The sequence below is a fragment of the Pteronotus mesoamericanus genome, unplaced genomic scaffold, assembly GCF_021234165.1.
Source record: "Pteronotus mesoamericanus isolate MK-2021 breed Mesoamerican mustached bat unplaced genomic scaffold, CSHL_Meso_final contig_1210, whole genome shotgun sequence".
In the NCBI taxonomy this organism is placed as follows: Eukaryota; Metazoa; Chordata; class Mammalia; order Chiroptera; family Mormoopidae; genus Pteronotus; species Pteronotus mesoamericanus.
This window is the reverse complement of record NW_026555047.1, coordinates 352,143-378,914: the sequence shown is the minus strand read 5'-3', so window position 1 is coordinate 378,914 and position 26,772 is coordinate 352,143. Positions and strand designations below refer to the sequence as shown.

Sequence of the window (26,772 nt, the reverse complement as noted above, 5' to 3'; positions counted from 1 at the left end):
CAGCTCCATTTCCCTGGGTGTTACTCATTAAACAGCTAGCGGAAGGCGCGAAGTCCAGAGCCAAACCTTCGGGCTCCAAAATCCCAGCTTCGTCACGGTGTGACACTGGGTTGCTTTACGGTGTCTTATTTTCCCCACTCGTATCACCTACCTATCTCTTTTCTTATTGTGGTGAAGAACACTTAAAAACATGCTCAACGATCTCACTTATACCTGGAATCTAAAAAACAAACAAACAAAAAAACAACAAGCTCGTAGATACAAAAAAACGATGGGGGCGGGCACAAAATGGATGAAGGGGATACAAACTTCTAGTTATAAGATAAATAAGTCATGGGGACATGATGCGCAGCATGGGAGCCATAATTAACAATACTTTGTATTTGAAAGTTGCTAAGAAAGTAGACCTTTAAAGTTCTCACCACAAGAAAAAAATTTGCAACTATGTATGGATGTTAACTAGACTTAAGGTGGTGATCATTTCCCAATATATACAAATAGCGAATCATTAGGTTGTACACCTGAACCTAATGTTATGCAACTTTATTCAACCCAGAAAAAATATGCTCAGTGAAAGAAACCAGACACAAAGGTCACATACTGTATGATTACACGTATATAAAATGTCCAAAAGAGTGGCAAATTGATAAAGTAGGGTCGGGCACTGTGGACATTTGGATTCCATCCTCGGTGTGGTGGAGGGCCATCCTTTTCCTTGTAGGATGCGTAGGACGTGGAGCAGCAGCTCTGCTCAGCCCCGCCCCCCCCCCGCCCCCCAACATTGCTTGATGCCAGTTAGCACCACCACCGCCTCCAGTTGGGACTACCAAAAACTGCCCCATGTCACCTGGGGGGAGGGGGGAATCACCCCCACTTCGTTTCTGGTGCCCTGGAACTTGCCAGGTGTTCTTTCTGCCAGGACCCCTCTTCCGCACACATCGCACCTGGGGCGCGTGGCCCAGCCTCCATCAAGGCCCCCAGCCAATCCACCAGGGAAGGGTACTCACCTGTGCTGAACACCTGAAGCAGAGGTCCCGGCAAGAGTGAGTCCCTTGCTAGATGGTGGGTGACGATGCTGTCTCCTGGAAAATTACCTCATGTCGTGGATCCATTGTTTTTCTCTCCTACAGGTAGAAATATAAAATATTTGAGACAGTTGGTGTTTAAATCAAAATATGAATAAGTGATACTACAGGAGGCAGGGCCAGAGGGGAGAATATGATTGAGGTTTGGGGGTGGCATGGGGTCACCTTCGTTACACTTCACCTCCCAGATTTAGCTGCAAACCTCTCCTAACCGCCGCCCGGGGGCCACTGAGCCACTCGCCTGCCATTCAAGGCTCTGCAGGGTCCCTCCTGCCGCCCACCGCGCTCGCCCCTCTTAGCACTTGCGGTTCGCACCCCGGCTGTGCGGGCAGGCCTGGGCCCATCTTCCCCTCCGCTAAGTGGAGTCTGGCTCTCTTCTTCCTGGTCCCGATCTTTCAGCTCTGGTCCCGAGCACCCCGCCCCCGCGAGACCCCCGGGGGCTGGACTTCAAGTCCCAGAAAGCCTCGCGCTCCCCGTGGGTGGGGCCCAGGCGCCCCTCCCCAGGCGCTGTTTGGGAGGCGTTGGCAATTTTCAAATTTTGGCGCTGAGCGGGCGGGGCGGCGACTGCTGCAGCAGTGCCCCGACCCCCACCCCTACCCCGGACACCTGAGGTCGGGAGCCCCGGCCCAACTGGCCCTTCCACTCCGCGGAAGGGCCTTCGGGACCATATCCAGGACGGGAAACTGAGGCACGCGGAGGTCTTTTTGTTTCTTTTGTTTGTTTGCTTGTTTGCTTAAAAGAACCTGTCCCGGGATCCCAGCAGGAGCGTGGCGGGGTCGGCTTTCGAACCTGGGAACCGCCCACCCCAGGGCGCTAGAAAGTTAATGACCAACTGCTGTCTATTCTGAGGGTGTTCGAGCGGTGGGCGAGAAGTCCGCGAGCCCAGGACGGTGCAGCCCCGCCAACCCTGTCCCCAGCCTTCCCCACCTCCCCAGCCCCTACCCTGCGCCCCGTCCGACACCCCCCATCCCCACCCCCGCTCCCTGCCGGAGTCCGGCGCCAGATTTTTCAAAATCTCAGCACAACGGCTGCCGCTGGCGCCCGGCCGGAATCGCGAGCCTGGATCCTGAATTGCGGACCCTGGATCTGGGAATCTCGGGTTCCCGAGCTTAGTTGGAGGGAGGGGGGACTGTTTGGGAAGCCTGAGACTGGGGCTCCCGAGTTCCGGAACACAGATTCCAGCGCCAGGAGGATAAAAGTGGAATCTAGGATCAGAATTCCGGAACCTGGGGCTGGAACGCTGTAATCCCAACTGAAATGTTCAAGGCAGGTAGTGTTGGAAATCACAGGAACAGCTTTCTGTTAAGTGGATAAATGGAATAATGAAATCAATAAATACTGATTAATCATCTCCTGTGTCCTAGCACTGGGACTGCATCAGAGTCCAAAAAAGGACCTTGCTCTTTGGGTGCTGACATGGACAGAGTAGGGAGACAGAGGAAACAAGTACACATAGCAAGTAAGTATACGGTATGTTGGAAAGTAGCAAGTGTGGAGAAAGAAAGGGTAATAGGGCTTGGGGCCATATGGGGTAGGGACTGCATTGTTAAAGGGGTGGGGGAGCTCTTGGAGAAAGTCATATTTGAGCAAGGACTTGGAGGGAAGGCAGGGATGAACCAGGTGAAAGTGTGGGGAGAAAGCCTTCTAGCTGGGGGCCGGGGCGGGGGTGGGGGGCATCCAGTGCAAAGTCAGGTTCTTGGCGTGGTGGACATAGCAATGAATGAGGACTTCCCATGATATTACAGAAACATTAAAGAAGGAAAATATATATGTAATAAAACATTAGTGTATTAGTTATCTATTGCTGTGTAACAAATAGCTCCAAAATATAGTGACTTAAAGCAACTTTTCTCAATTTCCATGGGCCAGGAATCTGACAGCCCCTTAGCTAGGTCGTCTGGCTCAAGGCTTCACTAGACGACGATCAAGGCATCACCTAGTGCAGGGTTGTTGGGCAAAGAGCCTCAGGTCCCTGCTGGCTGCTTTCCAGGGGCTGTCTCAGTTCCCCACCACAGAAGAGGGGATGTGAGTTGGGTTTTGAAACCCTCACTGTTTGCTGTGATACAGGGAATAAAACTGAAAACAACTCAAATACCCATTGATTAGTACAGACCAATACCTTCATGTAGATTGACAGAGTGGAATATTATACAGTGGTGAAAATGAATGCTACCCAGCAACACCTATCCACAGGATGAATAACCTCCCTGACATAAGATTGTGGAAAAAAGGCACCCTGGCTTGTGTGGTTTAGTGGACTGAGTGCTGGCCTTCAAACCAAAAGGCTGTCGGTTCAATTCCCGGCCAGGTCACATGCCTGGGTTGCAGGCCAGGTCCCCAGCTGGGAGCATGGGAGAGGCAACCAATCAATGTATCTCTTGCACATTGACGTTTCCCTCTCTTTCTATCTCTCTCCCTGTCTCTCTCTCTTCCTTCCCCACTCTCTAAAAAAAAACTAAAAAAGATTTTAATTTTAAAAAAAGCAAAGTGTAGAAAAATACCTACAGGACACTGTCATTTTTATAAAATTCAAAACCTAGCCAAATTAGCTATGTTATTTAGGAGTTCCCCAAACATGATAACCGAAAGAAAAGTGGCAACATGGTTAACCAGAAGTCAGCATAGCGCTTCCATCTAGAGGGGAGAGCAGGTGGCACGTGGCGATGGGCACACACGTGGGAGGGCTCGACCTGGTGGCCGTGTTCTGTTCTGTAAACGCAGGGGCTGCGAATGTCTCCGTAAACTGGACATAGAAGTTGTAGGTGCTCTTTGTGTGTTGGGTATAGTTTTTGTTTAAAAAAATGAAAGAAAAGAAAAACCACCTCACTTAGACCTCTGTGTAGCATAACATGGTCCCAGTAGGAATTGAATATCCCCTCACAAAAAACAAATCATAATTAGGTGACCTAATAGAGGTGTTAGCTAAGGCTATGGTGGTAATCATGTTGCAATAAATAAATGTATCAAAACAACACAGCTTAAACTTACACAATGTTATATGTTGAGATACTTGTATACCTCAATTTTTACAAAGATTTTATTTATTTTTAGAGAGAGGGGAAGGGAGGGAGAAAGAGAGGGATGGAAACATTGATGTGCAAGGGAAACATCCATCACTTGCCTCTTGCACGCCCCCAGCTGGGGACCTGGCCCACAACCCAGGCGTGTGCCCTGACTCAGAATCAAACCAGCGACCTTTTGGTTTGCACTGGGACTCAATCTCCTGAGCCATGCCAGCCAGGGCTCAATTTTTTTTCTTTAAAGAATATCCTAAAAAGAAAAAATGTGAACCACATATCCTACTTTACATTTTCTGGTCACTACTTTTAAAAGAGTAAGAAGAAACAGGAGAGATTGATTTTTAATGTTTTACTTAACCCGATATACTCAAAATATTCTAATATTGTAAGCAACATAGGAAAATTATTGATGAGATAGTTTGTTCTTTTTTTTTCATACCAAGTCTGTGAAATCTGGTGTGTATTTTACACTTATAGTATATTGCAACTTGGATACTACATTTCCAACAGTTTAACAAAATAATGAAGTTGGTATTTAAAGGAAAAATACTTAACACTGCTTTTATTTGTAGGTTTTAATTCATTAAAATTAAATTCCTATTAAAATTTAGTTCCTCGGTCTCATGGGCCACATTTCCAGGGCTGAGCAGCATCAGGTGGCTCCCTGGCCAGCACAGGTGAAGAGGGTACTGGGAAAGTCAGCCACGTGAGAGACCACAGTGGCCTGGGCTGGGGTCAGGGCTACACTTAAACCTGGGCTGTTCCCCCTTCTGGACCTGTGTCCACATCTTTCTTTTCTAGAACTTATGCAGTACCCAGGACTCCCATCTCCAGCATTTGGGGAGATCTGACGCCCTGCTGCCTCTTTCCAAAAGCAGGCTTTGCCTGCATGTGCACACCCCAGGCCCCAGAGGTGGCAACTGTTTTGTGGGAGTACGGATTTGTGAGATGCAAGCTGCCATCTGCGTGCAGGTGAGGACCCTCACAATAAAGGACAAACCCTGAGGAGAGAGAATACAGAGACAGCGGGCCACAGGCTCGGGGCAGAACTGAGCATTTGAAAGGTGACTCAAACTCTCCAGGAAGGCTTGAAAGTCAGTCTGTTGCTGTGTAACACACTACCCCCAAATTTTACTACATCTCATGATTTTGTGGGTCAGGACTGCAGGCAGGGTTCAGCAGGGTGGTTCTCCTGTCTCATTTTGGGTTGACAGGAGTCACTGGGTTGTGTCCTGCTTGTGGCCGGGCTGGGGACTTGGAGCTGCTTCTGTGGTCGGCCTGGTGTGTCAGCGGGCCCCTCCCTTTCTGTGCAACCTCAGGATCTGCCCTGTGCCCACTCCTGCAGTGCAGTCGAACTTCTTACTGTGGCATCTCGGGACTCACTGAGAGCCACACAGAAGCTGCCAGTCCTCTTGAAGTTTAGGTCCACAGCTGACAGGGTGTCACTTCCCTCATGCCCCATTGGTCAAAGCTGTCACAGACAGAGCCCAGATGAACGGGAAGGGACATTGTTTCCGCCAGTGGGAGGAATGTCCATGAATTGACCCCATGGTTTTTTCCTAACAAGTTAATTGAGATGCAATTCATATACCATACAACTCACCCATTAAAATGTATAATTCAGTGGTTTTTAGCATATTCTAAAGTTGTGCGACCAGCACCACAACAAAGTTTAGGACATTTTCTTCACAGTTAAAGGAGACCCTGTTCTCATCTGCAGTCTTGTTCCCCATCCCCCTCCCCCAGCCCCTGGCAACTACTAACCTACCTTCTGTCTCTGTGGATTTGTCTGTCCTGGACATTTCACATAAATGGAATCACACACTGTGTGGTCTGTGTCTGGCTTCTCACTGAGCATCAGTTGATGGACATTTGAGCTGTTTCCACTTCTTGGAAATTATAAATATTGCTGCTGTTAACATTCACGAACAAGTTTTTGTGTGGACATAGGCTTTCCGTTCTCTTGGGTGGACAGGAAGGGAACTGCCAGGTCAGATGGTGATCCCATGTTCACCGCCTGGAGGATCCGCTGGCCGTTCCGTCCGCGGCTGCACCGTCTTACATTCCCGCCAGCAGAGGCCGTCTCCACGCCCTCCCAGCGCTTACCGTAACCTGTCTCTCCGTGTACGTCTCGGTGGCTGTGAATGGTATCTTATCGTGCCCAGATGCAGCCCCTGTTAGTCCACTGGAGCATTTGTCCCCAGGGAGAGCAAAATGTGTTCTGTTCAGTAGTTTGTTATTTGATGTACAATGTTTGAATCCTTGGCTATGGGTTGTGGTCCTCTTGAAGTCTTGCTCTGGGCCTCACAAATGTTAGGGGCAGGCTTGCTGGTGGCTGGCCAAAGGATGGAGGGAGGGCTCAATCTGAGATCCTTTTTGAGGTCAAAGGCGATGAATTTGCTATCAGAGAGGAGGTAGGTGTGACGGTGAGGCCCACCCAACCCCTCCTGCACCCCAGGGTCCCCACTCTTGCTGGCTGACCCAACTGCACATCTGGCCTCCCTCCTGCTGGGAAGCCCCCGATCTTTACAGTCTGTGTTGAAGTGAATGGTGTCCCCCACAAATTGACACTTACCTGGAAACCTGTGAATGGAACCATGTTTGGAAACAGGGTCTTTGCAGCTGTAATTGGTGAAGATGAAATCATCTGGATTCAGGTGGGCCCCAGTCCAGTGACTAATCTTCAAAAGAAGAGGACATTTGGATATCAAGGAGAGAGCCCCATGCGAAGACACAGCGCACAGAGGGAGAGACAGAGGCAGAGGCTAGAGCTGCGCATCTACAAGCCAAGGGCACCAAGGATGGCCAGCAGCCTCCAGAGGGGCCTGAAACAGATCCTCCCTCAGCCCGTAAGGAAAACAACCCTGCCAACACCTTGATCTCAGACCATCCTCCAGAATCAGGAAACAGTACATTCCTGTTGTTTTAAGCACTTCCCTGCAGTATGGGGTTTTGTGTGCGCCCCTCTCCCCAGCAGACTCACACACTACGATCATAAACCAAGCATTTTCCTGAGTTTGAGTCATTCTAGTGAGTCATTGAGCCCAAGGGTGGTTGTGGGGACCCCTGAATTTTCAGCCAGCTGGTCCGAAGGGAGGGTGGTCCTGGGGGACCTTGAAGTTTATAGCTGGGGCCTGAAGCAACAGCACTCTTACTGGAACTGCGTCCTCAAAACACGCCGCTGGCTAACTTCTGTGCATCTGGAGAAACAGAAGTTATCGGGTGAAAAACTGTGGATTGTTCTATAAAAATGTGCACCTACTAAGCAAATTCATTTTTGTATCCTGATTGCCTAGAAATGGGTGGTTCTTTGAGTTCTTTGAACTGGTGGTGAAATCTTTCCAGTTCCCTCATTAGTTATATATAACCTTTGGCAAACGTACATTGTATCACACTTCTTCCTTTTTTTTTTCAAAAATGTATCTTTTAAGATAATGGGGAGCCCCTCAGAGTGATGTTGGGGACTCATTCAGTCTCTCAACCAGCATATTCATTGAGCAACTACTATGTACCAGGAATACCATGCTGGGCAAAACAGACCAAAACTTTTATCCTGGTGGAGCTGACATTTCAGTGAGGGGCACAGAAAATAATTGTGATGAGTAAGTAAAATATATAGCATGTTAATGGTGATCAGTGCTAAAGAGAAAAAAGGGGGTATAAAATGCGTGGGCAGGGGTGTGTGCAATGTATGACGGGTGGTCCAGGGAAGCCCTCCTGAGAAGGGGGCCGAGCAGAGGCCAGATGATGAGGGACGGGAAAGGTGTCCAGGGAGGGGAACCAGCAGAGGAAAGCCCTGGAGGAAGGACGTGCCTGGCACATTCAAAAAGCAGCAGGAAGAGGTTGCCAGTGGTATTTGTATTTGGGGGGTGAACAGAGGAAGGACATTGTGAAACAGGTTCTAGAAGTGGCCCTCTGGGTGCTGCGGAGGGGGCCGCGGAGGGGGCGTGGGTGTCCAGGGAGGGAGGGGCATAGCTTCAAGTCACTTTTAAGGTAACTGCAATAGGGAAGGTGTACAGAGCACTTTCTCTGTGCCAAGTCCAGTCTAGGTCACTATTTTTTTTTGAGGGGGGGGAGGCGGGATTTTTGGTCATCCTTTTGACAACCTGGTTTTCCCATGAAAAGAAGGAGTTTCAGGGAGGTTAAGTCACCAACTTAAGGCCACACAGCCTGTGAATGGTGGAGGCAGGATCTGAACCAGGCGAGCCTGACGTCACAGTAGAGCCCCCCACCGTGTGCCTGGCCTTCCAGCCTCCTCACCTTTCTTTTCTCCTGCCGCCTCCCGCACCTGGTGTGTCATCTCCACCTCCTGCCAGCCCACCCTGTGCTACCAACATCTCGGGTAATGACTCACCTCCAGCAGGAAGCTTCTCCCTGAGGACAGGAATCACTCTTGTTCATCTCTGCAAAAAAACAAAACAAAACAAAAACCATGATGTCAGAGGCCAGCCTTGCCCTTGCTTCACGCAGGCCAGTGCCTTTCTAGCACATCCAGTCGCCCGGTCCCCCTTCCTGCTCTCTTGTTCCCACCTGGGCCTCCTGGGTCTCCCCACGTGTGCCAGGAGCGGCCACACCGCAGAGCCTGAGCACGTGCCGTGCTGGAGCGGAGCCCTTCGCAGCTTCCCAAGCCTTCTTCACGTCACTTGGGTCTCAGCTCAAAGGTCACCTCTCCAGAGAAGCCCACCCAACCGCTCCACCTGAAGTAGCTGTGTACCTTCCCCAGGGCCGAATCACCACCCAGTAGATCTTATAATGTCTAAAAGTTAGATAGCAGCCCTCATGTATTGGATGGTCCCTATGCTTGGGCCAGTGTCTTCTAAGTATGATCCAGAAATGAGCCCATTTCATGGTCAGAACAAGCTTAGATAATGTTATGATTTCAATTTGCAGAGGGAGAAACTGAGGCATGAGGGTGCGGGTGGAGTCCTGACATGCCCAAGCTCACGCCGCTGGTCAGGAGAGAGGTTAGAATGCAAACCCAGGCAGTCAGGTGTATCCTTTGTCACCTCATCCCCTCCATGTGCTCTTTCGGGGGGCCCTGTCTGCCCACCATTCTCCTTTCCTCAGCCCCTCATAGTCTTCATCTTGGTCTGCTCAGGCTGCCATGGCAAAATGGCATAGGTTGAGCCCTGCCTGGTGTGGCTCAACGGGTTGAGTGCTGGCCTACAAACCAACGGGTCACTGGTTTGAATCCCAATCAGGACACGTGCCTGGGTTGGGGCCAGGTCTCCAGTAGGGGGAGCTCAAGAGGCAACCCCACATTGATGTTTCTCTCCCTCTCTTTCTCCCTCCCTTCTCCTTTCTCTAAAAATAAATTTAAAAAATCTTTAAAAAATGGCATAGATTGGGCAGCTTAAACACTTTTTTAATTGTTTAAAAATTAATGGGAGACATTCATTTCTCCCAGTTCTGGAGGATGGAAGTCCACAATCAAGGTGCCAGCAGGGTCAGTTCCTGGTGAGGGTTACTTACTGATTTGTAAATGGCCACTTTCTTGCTGTGTCCTTACATGGTGGAGGGAGACTCTGATCTCTCTTCCTCTCCTTATAAGGACACCGATCCCATCACAGGTACCCACCCTCATGACCTCATATAACTCCAATCACCTCCCAGAGGCCCGCCTCCTAGTATCATTACCCACTGGGGGTTAGGGCTTCAGTATATACATTTGGAGGAGACACAAAATTAGGTCCATGAGACTTCCTACAATGAAAGGGGCCTTGGCTCTGCACTCACCTCTCTCAAATGTCCCTCCCAGGTCCCCACCCATAATCCACATTCCAGCCACCACCCTGGGAGGGAACCCAGGATCTATCCCTCCTGGCAGAGCCCCAACAAGCTCCCCAACTTTCTGGAGAATTTGTCCCCCGACCCCCGTCCACTGGGAACACCCCCCAGGTTTGCTTATAAGGGACTGGGGTTTAAAAATAGGGTATCCCAAGAAGCAGGGCTCATGTACCAGTGGGAGGCAAAAACTCAGTCATGATAAAAAAAATAAATCATATTTTAGTGCAATTAGCCCTGGCTGGTGTGGCTCAGTGGATTGAGCACTGGACTGCAAAGCAAGGAGTCGTTGGTTCGATTCCCAGTCTAGGGCACATGCTTGGGTTGCAGGCCAGGTCCCCAGTAGGGGGCACGTGAGAGACAACCACACATTGACCCCTCCCTTCCCCTCTCTAAAAATAAATAAATAAAATCTTTTTAAAAAGTCATATTTTAGTGCAATTAAAAAAAACACATGAACAAGAACATTTTCATGCTGGAGGCAATTTCAAAATTAAAAAATTGAGGCAGGATCCATCATACCTATTTTTCCTTTTGGCCGGGGCTCCAACATGGCTTCGTGTGGCACTGTTCCTGATCCATCTTGGTGGGAAATTTTAATATTTCATTCATCATGGATGTCGTAACATTCATTTTCATTTAAAACATCACATAGAAAACATTATCTCATTCTGGAGTAGTAGTGACAGTTGCATAAACTTGTGATGATACAAAACCTCACTGAACTGGACTCTCCAAAAGGGTGAATTCTATGGTATGTGAACTTAATCTTTTACAAAGTGTCAGTATCAAGAAAAAAATTATTTATCTTGATACTGAGTTTTTGTGGGCCCCCTTAAATTTTGTGCCTAAAATTTGAATGCCCTCCTCAGCTAAAGAGGGCAAAGCAGGGCCTCAAAGAATGTGTCCAGGTCCCTCCTTTGCATCAGCCAGAACAGTCTTTCCCCAGAGGCCAAGTCTTTGTCTGGGCTGTGCCCTCTACCAGGTAAACGAATCCTCATCCTTCAGGGCTCACTCTGCATTGTCTCACCCCAGTCTGACCTCCCTGACCCACATCCCTTCCCAGCCCTCTCCCTCTAGACTACAAACATCCCATCTTAACTTCCTCCCCATCTTGGAATACCTACAGTATCTGGGAATACCCTTACGGAACTCCAGTTCTGTGCCCTTGAATCAATAACACTGTCTTCCCCAGTTTCTGTTCCTTCCTTGGCAAACCTAAAACAATCGCACCAGTGCTACCATGGACACTGAAGTACAAACTGCTTACAAAATGCTTACCCTGTAATAAGCACTTAACAAATGTTTGTTCTAATTAGTTATCTTAAGTGCAATGCAACATTAATAAAAAGAGTAATTATATTTACAGATTCTCACTTGAAAGGTGGGTATGGATATGCCCATTTTTTCTGGCTGGGGAAGTCCCTGCCTCACACATTCTCCAGTGGGGGACTTGTGGGTCACCTCTCCTTGGGGCAGATGGGTACATTCTTAGAGCTGGGCCTAGGGTAAAAATGTGAGTGAGGCACTAGCCTCAGCAGCAAAATTCAAGGTGACACCAAAAAACTCAATCATCCAGGTATTTTCATGCAACAGTTAAAAAAAAAAATCAGCCCTGGCTGGTGTGGCTCAGTGGATTGCGGGCCAGCCTATGAACCAAAAGGTTGCTGGTTCAATTCCCAGTCAGGGCACATGCCTGCTTTGTGGGCCAGGTCCCCAGTTGGGGGCATGTGAGAGGCAGCCAACTAGTTTCTCACCCTTTCTCCCTCCCTTCCCCCTCTCTAAAAATAAATAAATAAAATCTTTAAAAAAATAATAAATGTAACCACCCTGGCTGGTGGGGCTCAGTGGATGGAGTGCCGGCCTGGGAACAAAACGGTCTCTGGTTCGATTCCCCTCAGGGCACATGGCTGGGCTGCCGGCCAGGTCCCCAGTAGGGGGCGTGGGAGAGTTTCTCGCCCTCCTTCCTTTCCCCTCTAAAAATAAATACATAAGATCTTTTTCAAAAAATCAGAATCAATGCCAAAAAAAAAAAAAAATGCATGATAAATTAAAACGATCAAAATTGTAAATGAACAGGATCGGACGCTGCACCTGCACAGCTCACCTTCTGGCCTTTCCCCTAAATTCTGTCTACATTTTAAAATCTTGATATTTTGTCCATCATGGGTGTGGGGTTTTGGGGCATAAATATGGCTAGCTCTGTTGGTTAGAGTGACGGTCCCCATACATCAAGGGCCAAGGTTTCAAGTCTGATCCCCAATCAGAGCACGTACAAGAAACAACCAATGAATACATAAATAAGTGGAACGACAAAGCAATGTTCCTCTCCGTCTCTCTCAAATCAATACATTTTAAAAATTTTAAGATATTGCATTACAATATTATTAAACGCATGTTGTATTTGTCAAATATTGTGTATATAAAATATTGCACTGTCATCCGGATCCCAGTCCTCTTAAGCCCTCAGCCGCACCAACCGGTCTGTCTCTTCGTCGCTTTGGGAGTAGAGACCCAGAATGGCCATCAGGTGGCGCCGCCACGCCTCTCAGTACCGGGACCTTTCGCGCCTCCAAGGGTGGGCGGCGAGGAGGCGGTGCGATGCGTCAGCCGAATCGCGAGCCCGGGAGTCTGGGGAACCTAGTGTTGGGGCCGAGGCCAGACCCCAGGCAGGCGGGAGGGGACATAGCTGTGAGTCACCCGGGAGCCCCCGATCGTCCGTGGGAGACAGTCCCCCGCGAGCCTGCCTGCCTGGCTCGTGATTTGCCTTCCCACGGTGACTGTGAGACTGGCGGCAGTCCCTGCGTGCGCCGATTCTTGGGGCACACGTGTGGCTCCAAGAACAAGCACACGGTGGCTTGGGGTAGTGGCGGCCTCACCAAGCCTCAGTTTCCCCTTTTGCATCGTGCACGTAAAGTGTGACCCCTGTTTTCCGGATCCTTGAGGATTAAATGAACCATGACACAGGGAGCCTGGTACACTGTGCTCAATACAAATCAGGGCCCACCCCAGACGGAGGCAATAAAAGTGGCGACCATCACTATAAGGGGATCCTACGTGACAGAGTGCGGCGCAAGCCTGAACCATTCTCTCCACGCTTTCTCTCCGACCTCGATTTCTCCCCAGGGCCAGGTGTCCAGGTGCGGTCCAATGCTGGAACGCGAAATGCCCGGCAGGGGGCGCGCAGCAGACAGACCAGAATCTCAAATGCACGCCCCACCCTGAAAATCTCGGCGAGTGGGGTGGGGGCGGCATGACTCGTCCCTAGGGCGCCTAGGACTTTGCAGCCCCTGCTTCTGGGGACCTCGAGGCGGCCTCCCGTGACCACCAAGTGACTTCTATTCAGTGCTTATTGAGTACCCCTTTTTTAATATAATGCTTCCTGCAACCCAAAGAGGTCGGTGTGCCTTCTCGTAGGACAGGTGGGGAAACAGGCGGATCTTCGCAGCCTCCAACATTAGGGGCCTCGAGGCAGCCTCCCGCGACCACCACAATTAATTAAGCGCTTACTATGTACCCCCCCCTTTTCTTTAACGCTCCCTCCAACCCAAGGAGGCCGGCATTGCCTGCCCATTAGATAGGTAGAGACACAAAGGCCCAGAGAATTTAAGGCACCCATTGCCTAAGGGTCCCGCAGCCTTGGGAAACCCACCACCACCACGACCTGGGAGGAATCGTCCTGCAAGCCGAGCCCTCTGCCGTTACAAGTCCCCAGGACAACCTGGGAAAGGCGCAGTCTGGGGACTCTCCGGGGGACTGGGAGGGGATTCCAGGCACCCCTCGAAAATCCGGGCCGCCTCGCGCGCTGGAAATCCCGCGCGCGCCCCGAAACGCGGCGCGGCTGCCGGGAAATCAGGAGAAAAACTTCTGCTTTTTTTTCTCTTCTGGCACTCACTCTCCCCGTGCCCCCCTCCTTGCTCTTACCCCCACGTGGGGCGCCCGGGCGCTGCACCCCTCCCCTTCCCCGCGGCTAACCAATCGCCTTTGTTGTTCACCAGTGGGCGGGGCGAGTGGCAGCTAAGGCTACGCCCCTGTTTGCTCAGGTCTCTAAAAGGCGCCGCTGACGGCGGCGGCGTCAGATCGCCTGGATTATTCCTGTTGTGGACTTCGCAGTTTTTCCCGACTTTTACGAGGATTTCGCTGCCTTCCGAGCGCTCGGGTTCCGTAGCAAGGTTTTGGGTTCTCCGGCTTCGGATTTTGCATTTTTTCCCTTGGGACTGTCGTGGGCTGCTTTCCACTGTGGATTATAACTGCAACATGACTCTGGAAGAGCTGGTGGCGTGCGACAACGCGGCACAGAAGTAAGTAGTCTGATGTTGGCCGCGCCAGGCGGGGGGACCCGAAGGCCTGGTGACCGGCCGGGCGCTCACCTCCCTCTCCCCTACCCTAGAATGCAGACGGTGAGCGCCGCGGTGGAGGAGCTGCTGGTGGCTGCGCAGCGCCAGGACCGCCTCACCGTGGGGGTGTACGAGTCGGCCAAGCTGATGAATGTGTGAGTCAGACCCCGTCCCCCGGCTGGGCGCGGGTGGGGACCCCCCTCCGCTGTGCACGCTCTCTGCTGCACCCTTCTCTTGCATGGGGCCGGGGCCTCCTCAAATGTCCTCACTGTGGATGGACAACCTTTCTGCCTTTTTTTTTTTTTTTTAGTTGATTTTTAGAGAGAGAGGAAGGGTAGGGGGAATGTCGTGTTGTTCTACTTATTTATGCATTCATTGGTTGCTTCTTGTATGTGTCCTAGCTGGAGATCGAACTGAAACCTTGGTGTATCAGGATGACATTCTAACTAACTGAGCTACCCAACTGGGTTACCTGGCCAGGGCTTGAAACTCTTTTTTGAGGGGGGCAGGGAGCTGCAGTATCCTGATGCTGCATCATTTGCAGGCACACCCCCCCAATTATGCTCCTACCTTACCTCCCCCAGTACTTTGAACTTTGTCTTCTTCCTACCCTTCCAGCTGCATGCACATAGCTGTACCCTGCACACCTGCAGTTCCTCTTTGTTTTTGCAAATTCCCCTGTGCACTGTAGCCCCTCCCCAGGCCCCCATTTGACCTGTCCCCTTCTTCTGGCCCTCTCAGGGACCCTGACAGTGTGGTCCTGTGCCTGTTGGCCATTGATGAGGAAGAGGAGGATGACATTGCCCTGCAGATCCACTTCACGCTCATTCAGTCCTTTTGCTGTGACAACGACATCAACATCGTCCGGGTGTCTGGCATGCAACGCCTGGCACAGCTGCTGGGGGAGCCAGCCGAGACCCAAGGCACCACTGAGGCCCGAGACCTGCACTGCCTCCTGGTCACGGTGAGCTGGGCATACTGGGTCTGCCCCGCCCCAGCACCTGGGCTTGTGTTTGTCAACAAAGTTGAGCTGGCCAGTCTTGCACCAGCTCACTGCTCAGCCACGCTAGGCATGTCCCGTGGACAGCCCCGTCCGGGACTCGTCACCCAGCAAGCTATTTTGAGCCAGCCTGTTTTCCCCACAGGGGCCCTGGGAGAGGGAGGCAGGCTCCTTGCACACTCCTGGGGCTCCCACTGAAACCCATCATCTTTTCTCCCTCCCACAGAACCCTCACACAGATGCCTGGAAGAGCCACAGCCTGGTGGAGGTAGCCAGTTACTGTGAAGAGAGCCGAGGGAACAACCAGTGGGTCCCCTACATTTCCCTCCAGGAGCGCTGAGACCCCTCCCAGCATCAGAACCTATCGGAGGAGTTGCTGCCAAAAAAAATAAAATTAATATTTGACCCCCCTCCCCCCCCAGAAAAACCCCCCAAAACAAACTAACCCATGAGACCATCGGGGGCAGAATCCTTGGAGACTGGAGACAAGGAGAGGGGAGTGCACGGCCACCCCCTGGGCGGTGAGCCTGGAACAGCGCCAGTGGTGGCCACCGTGAGAGGAGGAGAGGGGAACTCAGGCCAGCAGGAGAGGGGACCCTGGAGCTCCGGCCTTGTGACAGAGCAGAAGCTGCAGTGGGGAAGGGCCTGGACTCCACACTTCAGGGGTGGGGTGAGACCAGTGGCATCCCCCACCCTTCTTGAGGCTGGAGCTGACATCTGCAAACAGGCCTTTGTTGTTGACGAGGGTCTGCAACCCTCGTCAGGACTAAACTTTGGAACTTGGGAACTGGGGCCGATGTTGCTCTGTACCCATGAACTCCCAGTTTGCAAACTAAATAGACAATCTATTTTGTTACTTGCACTGTGACTTGAACCACTGAGAGAGACCAGAAGCTTACAGATACATACATCTATTTTACTTCTACAATGATGATGGCCTTGTAATAAATTTCTAAAGCTTCTGGGTTCTTGTGTTTGTGCTGCCTTGGAGAGGGACTGGGACCCCACCCCCCCACCCAACACACTCAGCAGCCCTGCCCCCAACCCCCTCCTGCAGGCTCACCAGGAAATGTTACTTAAGTCCCTGTTAGCAGCTCCAGGCTCCTTCGCAAAAACAGTGCCTCTTCTCTCTGCAGCCGGCGCCACCCAAGTCCAACAAATCTTTGCCTCCTTTTTTTTCTTCTCCCTCCTCCTGCCCTGTAGCAATTAAAAGACCGGTTTATTACGAAACCTGGCCGCCGTGCCACTGCTGTTACAGGCTGTGCTGGAGCCAACCCCAAGCTCTGGGCACATACAGACAAAATGGAAGGGGGGCTGTCGCCCCGCCTGCCCTGGCACCACCACAGCCCAAGGTCCAGAGAGGTCAAGGGGGCGCCTGCGACCACACAGTGAGGCTGCCTCAGAGATGCCTCTGGGCTGGCTCGGACCTTGCAGGAAGAGTTCTGGTGATCCCCCAAGCCGTGCCCCCTACCAGGATTGACCTCTTCACTGCACTAAATTTAAAAACAAAACAAAACAAAAAAAATACTCCCATCCCCCCCAAAACCAAAATCTACAAGCAGAAAAACACTGCAGGAAGTCTTGCTCCTGGCCCAGCTGGGCTTGGCACGTTGCTGCCTTTTGCCTCTAAACCGAAACTGTAGGGGCGGCCACCTCTTTGTTCTCCCTAAATTACTCCCCATGTGCTGACTCCCCATGCGCTGGGCTGGGAGCTGGGAGCAGCCTCAGTCTGAGGGGTGGGCTTATGTCTGGGCAACCTTGCCTCCCCTATGCCATGCAGCCTGGCCTGGGTACTGGGGCGATGGAGGCGGGTGGCGGGGGAAGTAGGGGGGTCCAACCGCAGGCCAAGACCTTTCCACCGAGCCCACGTGGGCGTGTGAGGAAAACCCCCGGCAACCCCCAGGAGTCATGGGGCTGGGGGAGCCCCCTGAGGGAGGGTGGAGGGAGAGAAAGAAAGAGGGGGAAGTCCCAGAGATGGGGGAGGGGCGGGATCCCTTTAAGGGTGGGAGGAGGGGAAAGCACAGATGGGGAGGAGAGCTTGAGTGAGTAGGGAACCTGGGTGGAGGGCAGAGGAGCACCTGTGTAGAGGGTGGGGTGGGGGGAGACCTAAGCCCTGCAGGGGTGGAAAGCGGAGTGCAGAATTAAGGGGGGCAGGTGGGGGGAACCCAGGGCGGCTAAGGGAGAGGGCTGAAATAAATCCCTGTAGCGGGTCGGAGAGCGGAGTCGGAAGACTGCAGCCCCCAGTGGATGGAAGGGGCGTTCCAAGGGTGTGAAGGGTGGATGGGAAGGAGATCCCTGAGATGGAGCTGTGAGAGGGAAGGGGCAAGGAGAGGCGGGAGGAGAGGATGAGGGATCCCCTCTGTGGTGGGGAGGAGGTTAACTGGACAAAGCTCAGCCCAGCTGTGGCCTGGAACTCAGGCTGTCCCTGCCAGGTCAGCTCCTCCTAGGGGACACATCCTTGCTGGTTCCACCTATTGACTGGCATGGGCCACTCTGTCCCCATGGTGACCCTGGCCATCCAGAGGGTCTAGCAACCTCTGACCCTCTCATCCCTAGGCTTCCAGTGCAGTAGGGTCAGGACCTCAGGCTTCTGGGCCCCAAGGAGATGTAGGGAATGGGTGGGACTCCAGCTGTGTGACCCACAGCCAGTTCCTTAACCTCTCTGTGCCTGATTCCCCCTCTGCAGAATGGGGATAATAATGCTACCTACTCATGAATTGTTGAGGTCCAATGAAATATATATTCCTTAGATCAGCACCTCCTATGTAGAAAGTATAAGAAGGATTCTCCATGATTACTAATACTACTATTATCAGCACTATTATGTCCCTGCATTTCCAAAATCATCTCTAATCTCCTCACAGCCCTCCTGTGAATCAGCCCATTGGAGGCCAGGGTAAGACCTTCGTGCAAAATTTAGAAGAGCAGCCTCCAAAAATTCAGTCAGCAATATAAGGAATATTTTTAAGGGCTATTTTATAAACTCAAAAGCACCTCCCAGCAAAAAAGAGAAAGAAAACTCCATGATAAATGAAATTGTTAATCAAGATCCACATTGCTGAATTTTCCTTTTGCCTCAGGCCCCAACACCTCTCAGCTGGCCCCGGCCCCCTCCTGTGTTATTTAAACGTTGGATATTTGGTTTGCAGGTGGAGACGGGAAGGCTAAGGGGAGGTGTGACTTCCCAGGACCCCAAACTCGGTGCTCAGCCATCAGCGTGAACGCTGAGGGCCATGGCGCCTCTGAGTAGTTCCCCCATTCCTATCACTGTTATTGTCGCCAGGATCATTGCTGCTGTCGTTTTTTGTTGTTGTTATTAACAACAGTATTAAGGTTTCCTGACTGAGCCCAGGGATGTCCAGAAATCAGCTTCAAATGCTCTGTTTTGCTGAGTTAGTAACAGCAGTTCACACAGGGCCAGGGAGAACCTGTCAGTTACCAGGGCTCAGTTGTGGCTGTAGGTGACTGCCCTGGGCTCCCATCACGGGGGCTTTGCAACCTCATGAGGAGGGGGTGGGCAAACACGCTTCCCCAGCTGCAGTAGATGGGGTGCATGCTCGCCTTGGGGTACCCATGCTGCCTCTGTCCACGCCTACATGCACGGGTCCAAAATATGCACACATGCAGGTACACACCCTGCTATGCAGATGTACGCATACCTGGAGCCATGCACAAGCTTCCCAAATGGCGTACACACTGTCACCCACTCAGGTTCACCACGCAGCCCGATCTCCTAGGGCCAGTTGCTCACCTTCTCTGAGCTACCCTTCCATGTCTGTTTTATAGACATACCACGTCTCTTGAGCATATGTCCACACGTGTACATACACACAACATGGACACAGAATCATGCACATGGTAACCGATGTGTAAATACACCAGGCATCAAGGGTTTATAGGATTCTAGCTATTTCCTTGAACCCTCCTGCCTGGGGAAGGGAGGATGGCCTTGCGAGCATGTCATGAAGCATATAACACATCTCTGGACTTGGGGACCAGGCTCTTACGAGGGGCCAGGAGTGAGACAGACAGATGTGGTAGCAATGCTGGGAGAGGCACTATAAAAACTGCTGACAGGGCCCCGGGCGGCCCTTCCACTCTGTTATCTCTTTGTTTTCGCAACAACCCTACAAGACAGTTAGTATCTATTTTTTACTGAAAGGGAACACAGGTGCTCAGAGAGGTGCAGCCACTTGCCCAGTGTCACACAGCTGGATGGTGGAAGAGTCAGGGACCAAAAGCCAAGGCCTATGTGACTCAGAGTTAGGACTTTATATCTATCTATATATATATGAATGATGGAGATATATACCATAAAATAGTTCACGTACCATAAAATTCACCCCTTTAAAGGATCATTCAGTGATCTTTAGTGTACTACACACAGTTATATAATCATCACCACTATCTAGTTCCAGAACATTCCATCACCCCAAAAGGTAACCTCATGAGCAATCCATTCCCCATCCTCCACCCCCAGCCCTTGACAACCACAAATCCACTTTCTGTCTTTGTGGATTTGCCTGTTTTGGACATTTCTTATCAATGGAATCATACACTCTGTGGCTTGCTTCATTTGCATAATGTTCAGGGGGGTTCATCCAGGTGGTAGCACGTGTCACTCGCAGAGTCTGGACTTGTATTGCCGCCCTGTGTCTGCGGTCCCCAGTATGTGTACTCTAGCACCCTCCTGTGTAGACAGAATACACAGGAAGGCACTCTGAGTCATGAACACAGTTTATAGTTAGCAAGCACCCCCCCCCCACACACACACACCCTGCACCGAGACACTGCCTGCGCACCTGGCCCTCTAACCTCTGGCCTGGGCATATGCTGATCCCTCTGCCTAGAACCCTTCTCCCCTTCCCCCACACCTTCCCCCAAATGAAATCCTACTTTCCCTTTCAGTCTTATCATTTGCCCCCTCCTCAGGGAAGGCCTCCAGACAGGACCCTTCGAACCTGTCTCCAGTTCTGCCCTGGCGCCTCCCGTTTGTAATGACATATTTAGTCCTGCCATTGTTGGCTTCTTGTCTGTGTTCTGTGTTAGGCTGCAGACTCCAAGAGGGTTGAAAGAGGGTCTGTTCTTCTCACCCCTGGCCCCACATGGCAGAACTCAGGGTTTGGGACCCACGTGGCATGTCATAAATGTTTGTGGCATAAAGACTCAGACCGGAGACCCGAGTCATGTACAACTAGAGACTGACCCATCAATGACCTCCTTCCCCAGGACAGATTGTTTTGTCCCTAAAGGACACACGCTGGCCTGCCAAGGGCTGGGTCCTGGCCAGATACAGTGACACAACCCAGCACAGGGAAGCTAGAACCTATCCCTGTGGAGGCGGCCGGCCACGTGCCCTTAGGCAAGTTGCCTCACCTGTTGGACTCAGTCTCCTTACCTGTCCAATGGGGAGACTCGTGGGCGTGACCATCTCTCAGGGCTGTTGTGAACAGTAAACCAGTGAAAATATTTCAGGCATTCGGAACAGTGGAGAGCCTTCCAGAGTGTTAGCTATTATTATGTGAGTTGGTGTTCGACTGTTTATGATAATTTCCACCTGGACTCAATGTCTGCCTGTCTACCTGTGTGCTTCTGAGTAGGACTAGTCTATGAATCTCTCTATGCAGCCGTGGTTCGGGAGTGAGGATCTGCGTTGCTTCGTGGGGTCATGGCAGTACATATGCACGTGTGGTTGGGCCTCGAATTCCTGGAGTCCCCTAGGGTGAGCCTGAGCTCCCAGAACTCCTGACCAACTGCGGTCCCATGATTCTACCTCCCTTTTACCCAACCTCAGAGATGCTGATTCTACAAGTGGCTCCGCCTCTCCCTGAGAAGTAAGGTAGCCCCAGGGCCTAACCTCTTCGGGAAGGCAGCCGATGTATCTGGTGGACTGAGGACAGTTTATTCTAAGCAGTGGGCATGGAGGCCACATGTACGTGTGCATGCGCACATGTGTGCTTGCACATGTGCATAGCAGACAGGTACTCAGACTTGCAAACAGGCCTGCACACACACACATAACACACACACACACACACACACACACTCTATTGTTTTACCCTCCTGAATACCTACTGAGTTTCCTGGGGCAGCCGTAACAAAGAATCACAGACTGAGGGGCTTCCCTGACAGAAATTTATGGGCTCCCAGTTCTGGAGGCCAGAAATCTGAGATGAAGATGTAGGCAGGACTGAAGGAGGCTATTTCCAGGCCGCTCCTGCTACTGGTGGCCTCTGGTGTTCATTGGCATGTAGATGTTGTTCTCCTATGTCTTCACATGGACTGTCCTCTCAGTGTGTCTGTGTGTCCAAAGGTCCTCTTCTTAGGATACCAGTCATACTGGATCAGGGTCTGGCACGCCCTTCCTCATGATCTCATCTTAACTTGATCATCTGCAAAGATACCACCTCCAAATAAGATCCCATTAACAGGTGAAACAGGGTGAAGATTTCATCCCCTTGTCTTTTTTTTCTTTTAATTTTTTATTACAGTCAAAAATTCTTTTCTTCTTTTATTGATCTTAATTTTTTAAAATACTTTATTTATTTAGTTTTAGAGAGGGGTAGAAGGGAGAGAATTTGCAAGAGAATGGATCAGTTGCCTCTTGCACACTCCCAGCTGGGGACCTGGCCTGGAACCCAGGCATGTGCCCTGACTGGGAATCAAACTGGCAAACTTTTGGTCCACAGGACGGTGCTCAATCCACTGAGCCATAGCAGCCAGGGCTAATTTCAATGTATTTTTTTTTAATTTTTAAAAGATTTTATTTATTTATTTTTAGAGAGAGGGGAAGGAGGGCAAAAGAGAGGGAGAGAAACATTAATGTGTGGTTGCATCTCGCACGCCCCCTGAAAGGGACCTGGCCCGCAACCCAGGCATGTCCTCTGACGGGGAATCAAACTGGTGACCCTTTGGTTCACAGGCCAGCACTCAATCCACTGGGCCATACCAGCCAGGGCTGATTTTAATTTTTTAAGAAAATATTTTATTTATTTATTTATTTTAGAAAGGGGGAGAGAAACATCGACGTGTGAGAGAAATATCAGTTGGTTACCTCTCGCATACCCACAAGCCAGGGACCTGGCCTGCAACTCAGGAAATCAAACTGGCGACTTTTCTGCTTGCAGACCCACTGAATCACACCGGTCAGGGTGGACTTCGTCATCTTTTGAAGGGACACAATTCAACCTATAACACCTAACCCCCAAACACCCAAAAGTGTACTGCCAGACACACATAGAGATATAGGAGCACCTGGGCTCACAGGCACACATGCCAACAGGCGCCTCTCTTTATCTTGTTCTCCCAACACTAGCACAGACCCTAGTGGGCAGCAAAGGTCCAATAAATGATGGGTAAAAAGACACACCCAGGGCCACAAGTCTCAGACACACAGGTGCACCAACTCCCATCCAGCCCCTCTGCTGAGGCATCAACTTCCTGGTCCTTCCTGCCTACCCAGAGGGTCTCTGGATAGAGAGAGGCTGTGTTGGGAATTGCCACAGGAAGTCTCTGGCAATTGGGGGCTGGTGTAGCACCTCTGAAGAGTGGTCCTCAGACCTCAGGTTTATGGGCACCTCAAGGACATGATGACATATTTCTGACCCTTTTCATTCCGTAGGTAAGATGGTGCCCCAGAGACCAGGTCTCCCCGGGTGCCCGTGCCTTCTCTGGCCCTGTCCCACTCTGGTCTGTCCCTTCTTTCTGCAAAACACCACCAGTCACTTCCTAGCTCCCTGCCTTGTCTCCATGGTCCCTTCTGGGGTCCTCTCTGCCTGGGGTGCCTTCCCTGGGCCTCTGACACATGGCTCACGCCTTTTCTTCTTTTCTCTCCTGACCCCAAGTCCCAGGCAGAGAGTGTGGCCCGGGGTGCCCTGCCTGAGCTGAGCACACACGTAAGTGGGGAAGCCACCCTGGAGAGTGCTTTCAGTGTTGGGACTGGAAAGGCTGGGAATGTTGCCCCCTGGAGTTATGCAGTCATGGCGCCTCCAAGACCTACACTCTGGCACCTGCTCTCCTCAGTGTTGTGAGGTAGGCACCCATAGCGACCTGTTCGCCAGTGACTAACAGCCCTGCAGATATCCAGGGGCCCATGGTGACCAGAAGTCAACTCCAGAGACCCAGATGACACATAGCCCTTGTGACACCCCTCCCCCAAGGATGACAGGCCAGGGAGAGGGCAGACACATTACAGACACAGGCAGAAGCTCCATCTGGAGAAGGGGCAGGGGGGTTTCCTTTTGCAGCCCCTCCCTGTTCTTTCCCTTCATTGTTCGTTCCTCCTTGTTCCCACCCCACCCCCTCCTCTTGGGCGCCAGAGGTTCCCAGGCTCTGAGGCAGGAGTGGAGTCGGGTGAAGGGCGTCTCTGGGCAGCTGAAGACCCTCTTGCATGCAGGTCTCGTGCGCCGCCCCCTGCGTGAGCACACACGCATTGAAGCGCGAGCCTGCCACCACTTGCGTGCTCCCGCGGGAGGTGTTTGTGCCACAGCGTATACACCGGTCGCGCCATAAATGCCTTTGGGACAGCAGCAGGGGTGAGGGACTGAGTTCAGGCCACACAAGGAGGGAGAGCCGCAGAGCTTTGGATTCGAATCTGGTTTCAGAGTCTTACTAGCTAGCGTCGCAGGGCAAGTGGGACTCAGTTTCTCCATTCATAAAAGGGAAAGTCTCACCGCCTTCCCACGTGGCGACGTGAAACCAGATAATGCACGGAAGCGCTTAGCACAAAGCTGGCCTTGAGAACCCTCATTACGCCTTCCTTCCACCCCACCCTCTAGCCAGACACTCTGGGGGTGGAGAGGGGCGCTGACCCAGGCCCCAGACACCCCTCCCTAGCAGGCAGGAGTCCCGACTTCCTCGGTCTCTAAATTGGATAATTGGAGACAGAGGCGGCTGTGCGGGAGACAGAGAAATCCCCGAGTGGGCGAAGTGCAGGGGCCTGTCCTCCTAGTTTCTCCACGTTTGAGGCCCCGACCCTCACCAGCGCCACCGCGAGTGCGCCCCGGGCTCGCAACCGCTGCACTCGGGGGCCCCCAGGGCCGACCGCCGACCCCTTCCCAAGCCCTGCGGTGCCAGCCTCCCTCTGGTGCCCGCCAGGCGCGGTGTCTACGGCGGCCTGGGGCGGGGGAGGGGATGCGCGCCGGCGGCGGCCCCGGCGGCGTCTCCCTCCCCTAGCCCCAGGCGGCGGGCGGCAGGGCCGAGGGCGGGGCGTCTGAACACACCCTCCTTTTGTGAGCGGCGCCTTCCCCCGGCTGCCTGGCGCGTAGGGCCAGGGCACGACGCCAGCGCCCGGAATAGCCTCCCTGCCCTGCCGGCCGCCCCACGCCCTGCTGGAGCCGCCTGACCTGCCCGGCCGGGCGCGGTGGTGAGGAGGCTGGGCCGCGTGGCACGGGACCCGGTGCGTGCTCAGAGGCACGGGGCTGCACCGCCACCGGCCTGCAAGCAACTAGGCCTACTGTGTGTGCAGCCCCTCTGCTAGGTGCAAACGCCCATTGTGTTGGCCTGTCAGTGTGCAGCCTCTACAATGTGCAGACCCCACCTACATAAAATCACCCACTGTGTCAGCCCCCTGTCTGTGAACAGCACCTACTGTGTACAGCCCCTCTCCCCCATGCAAAGCCTACTGTGTGCAGCCGCTCTGCTGGGTGCAAACACCCACTGTGTCAGGCCTCTACCCTTTCTCTGCCTGTCGGGCATACTGTGTGTAGACCTCCCACCAACATGGAAACGCCCACTGTGTCAGTCTCTTTGTACACTGCCTACTCTATGCAGCCCCTGTGCAGGGTGCAAACGCCCACTGTCCGCAGACCACTACCTGCATCCAAAGACTATATGCACACCCCACCTGCATGCAAACACCCACGTGCAGCCTGCAGGCAAGACCCACTGTGTGTAGAGCCCCACCTGCCTACAAACACCTGCAGAGAGTAGACACTCTCACAGGTACAAATGCCACTGTGTGCAGACGCTGACATTCAAACACCCACTGTGTGTAACACCTGAGTGTGCACACACCCACTGAGCACAGGCACAGACGTTGTCAAACACCCATTAGTGGCGATGTTCCATACTTTGAAATTCCCTGGTCTGTGCAAACACCCACATGTGGGTAAAACCCTAGTGAGTGCACACCTGCATTCTGACGTGCGCATGTGTGATCTTCAGGATAATGCAAACATTTCCCAAGTTTAAATGTTTGCTGTGCAGAGCCCCTATGCCTGCAAATACCCACTGTGTGCAGAGATCCTCATGGGCACCGGACCCTTTTCAGGGGTCACACGCATATGCCTTGACTCCACTTGCAGACCCTGCTCTGCTTGATTCTCTTCTGGTTCTGAGTGTGAGGGGCTTTGAAGGTGTAGGAGGAAGTGGGTTGCACATCCCCTGCATTGTGTGGGTCTGGGCTGTGGCCTCAGGCATGCAAGGACTAGGGGCTGGGCCTCCTGGGGCCTTCCTGGTGCAAGGGCAGGCAGGCTCTGCGGGCAGGATGCCAGCGGGTGGCTTCCCTGAAACTGGGCACAGCAGCTGGGAGAGGTTTCTGAGCCACCCGGCCCCACCTAGCCCCGGGCACTCTCGGCAGATGGGCAAGGCAAGCAGACAATGCCAAGGATGAACCAGGCCCCAGCCTGCACATGTTTGCGCAGGAGCCAGGGTGGACTTGTGCACACACACCTGTGTGCATGCAAGTGTGAACTCTGCTCCCCACAGGCCAATGTGTGTACTTGTGCAAACACACACGTTTGTTCTTGTGTGTTGCACGTGAACCACATGATGCAGGCAATGGCCCCAGTGGTTCATATTTACTCAGAGGCTTCACAGGACAAAGAATTTTGTCTGCGCTGCTCATTGTGTGTCTGTAGCACCTGATGGTTGGCGCTCCATAAATATTTGTCGACTGAACCAATGAATAAAGGGACACATCATATTACAGCTATGTACTGAGTGTCTACATGTGCTGGGCACTTGTAGGTCTGGGAACAACAAAAAGATCCTTGGACATTCTAGATGTGCACACAGGGCTAAGCATAAGCTCACAGCTGCACACATCTGCAAGTACACACGCACCTTGATCAGGACACACCTAAGTCCACTTTAATTCATTTACCTGCAGAAGCCAGAGCCAGGCATGCACACCCAGCCCTCATGGACACTGGACATGCACATATATTTGTGCCCACAATTTTTCAAAACTCTCTTCTTCCCGCCAGCTGCTTGTGTGATCCACTTAGCCACCCCTCCAGGCCTTCCCTTTAGAGGCCACTGCGTGTCCAAGCCTGGGTTTGGAGTGGTTATGTTGCGAGGTGCACCTCTCCCCAGATCCTGCCTGGGATTTCCACCATTTGAACTCCTCCTAAGACGGAGGCTGTTTCTGCAGAAGGTCAGTGGGATCAGAGCTGTGCAGGACACAGGCTCAGAGGAGCGGCTCCTGTATGCCGCCTCCCCCGCCCCCCCGCCGAGTGTCCTGTTTTACAGGCTGGGAATCTGAGGCGTGGGACACTGGGAAGCAAACACCCTACCGAGCCCTCTCTTCCTTCTCATGCCCTTGT

General features: G+C 52.3%; 1 protein-coding gene across 1 annotated transcript; it reads left to right on the top strand.

The window, feature by feature from the left end:
* The first annotated feature begins 13,969 nt into the window (after positions 1 to 13,969).
* GADD45B (growth arrest and DNA damage inducible beta) lies at positions 13,970 to 16,182 on the top strand. The gene is made up of 4 exons (XM_054586638.1): positions 13,970 to 14,190; positions 14,280 to 14,381; positions 14,968 to 15,190; positions 15,453 to 16,182. Exons 1-4 carry the CDS (start codon positions 14,147 to 14,149, stop codon positions 15,564 to 15,566), a joined length of 483 nt encoding a protein of 160 aa, XP_054442613.1. The 5' UTR covers positions 13,970 to 14,146; the 3' UTR covers positions 15,567 to 16,182.
* Positions 16,183 to 26,772: the final 10,590 nt, after the last annotated feature.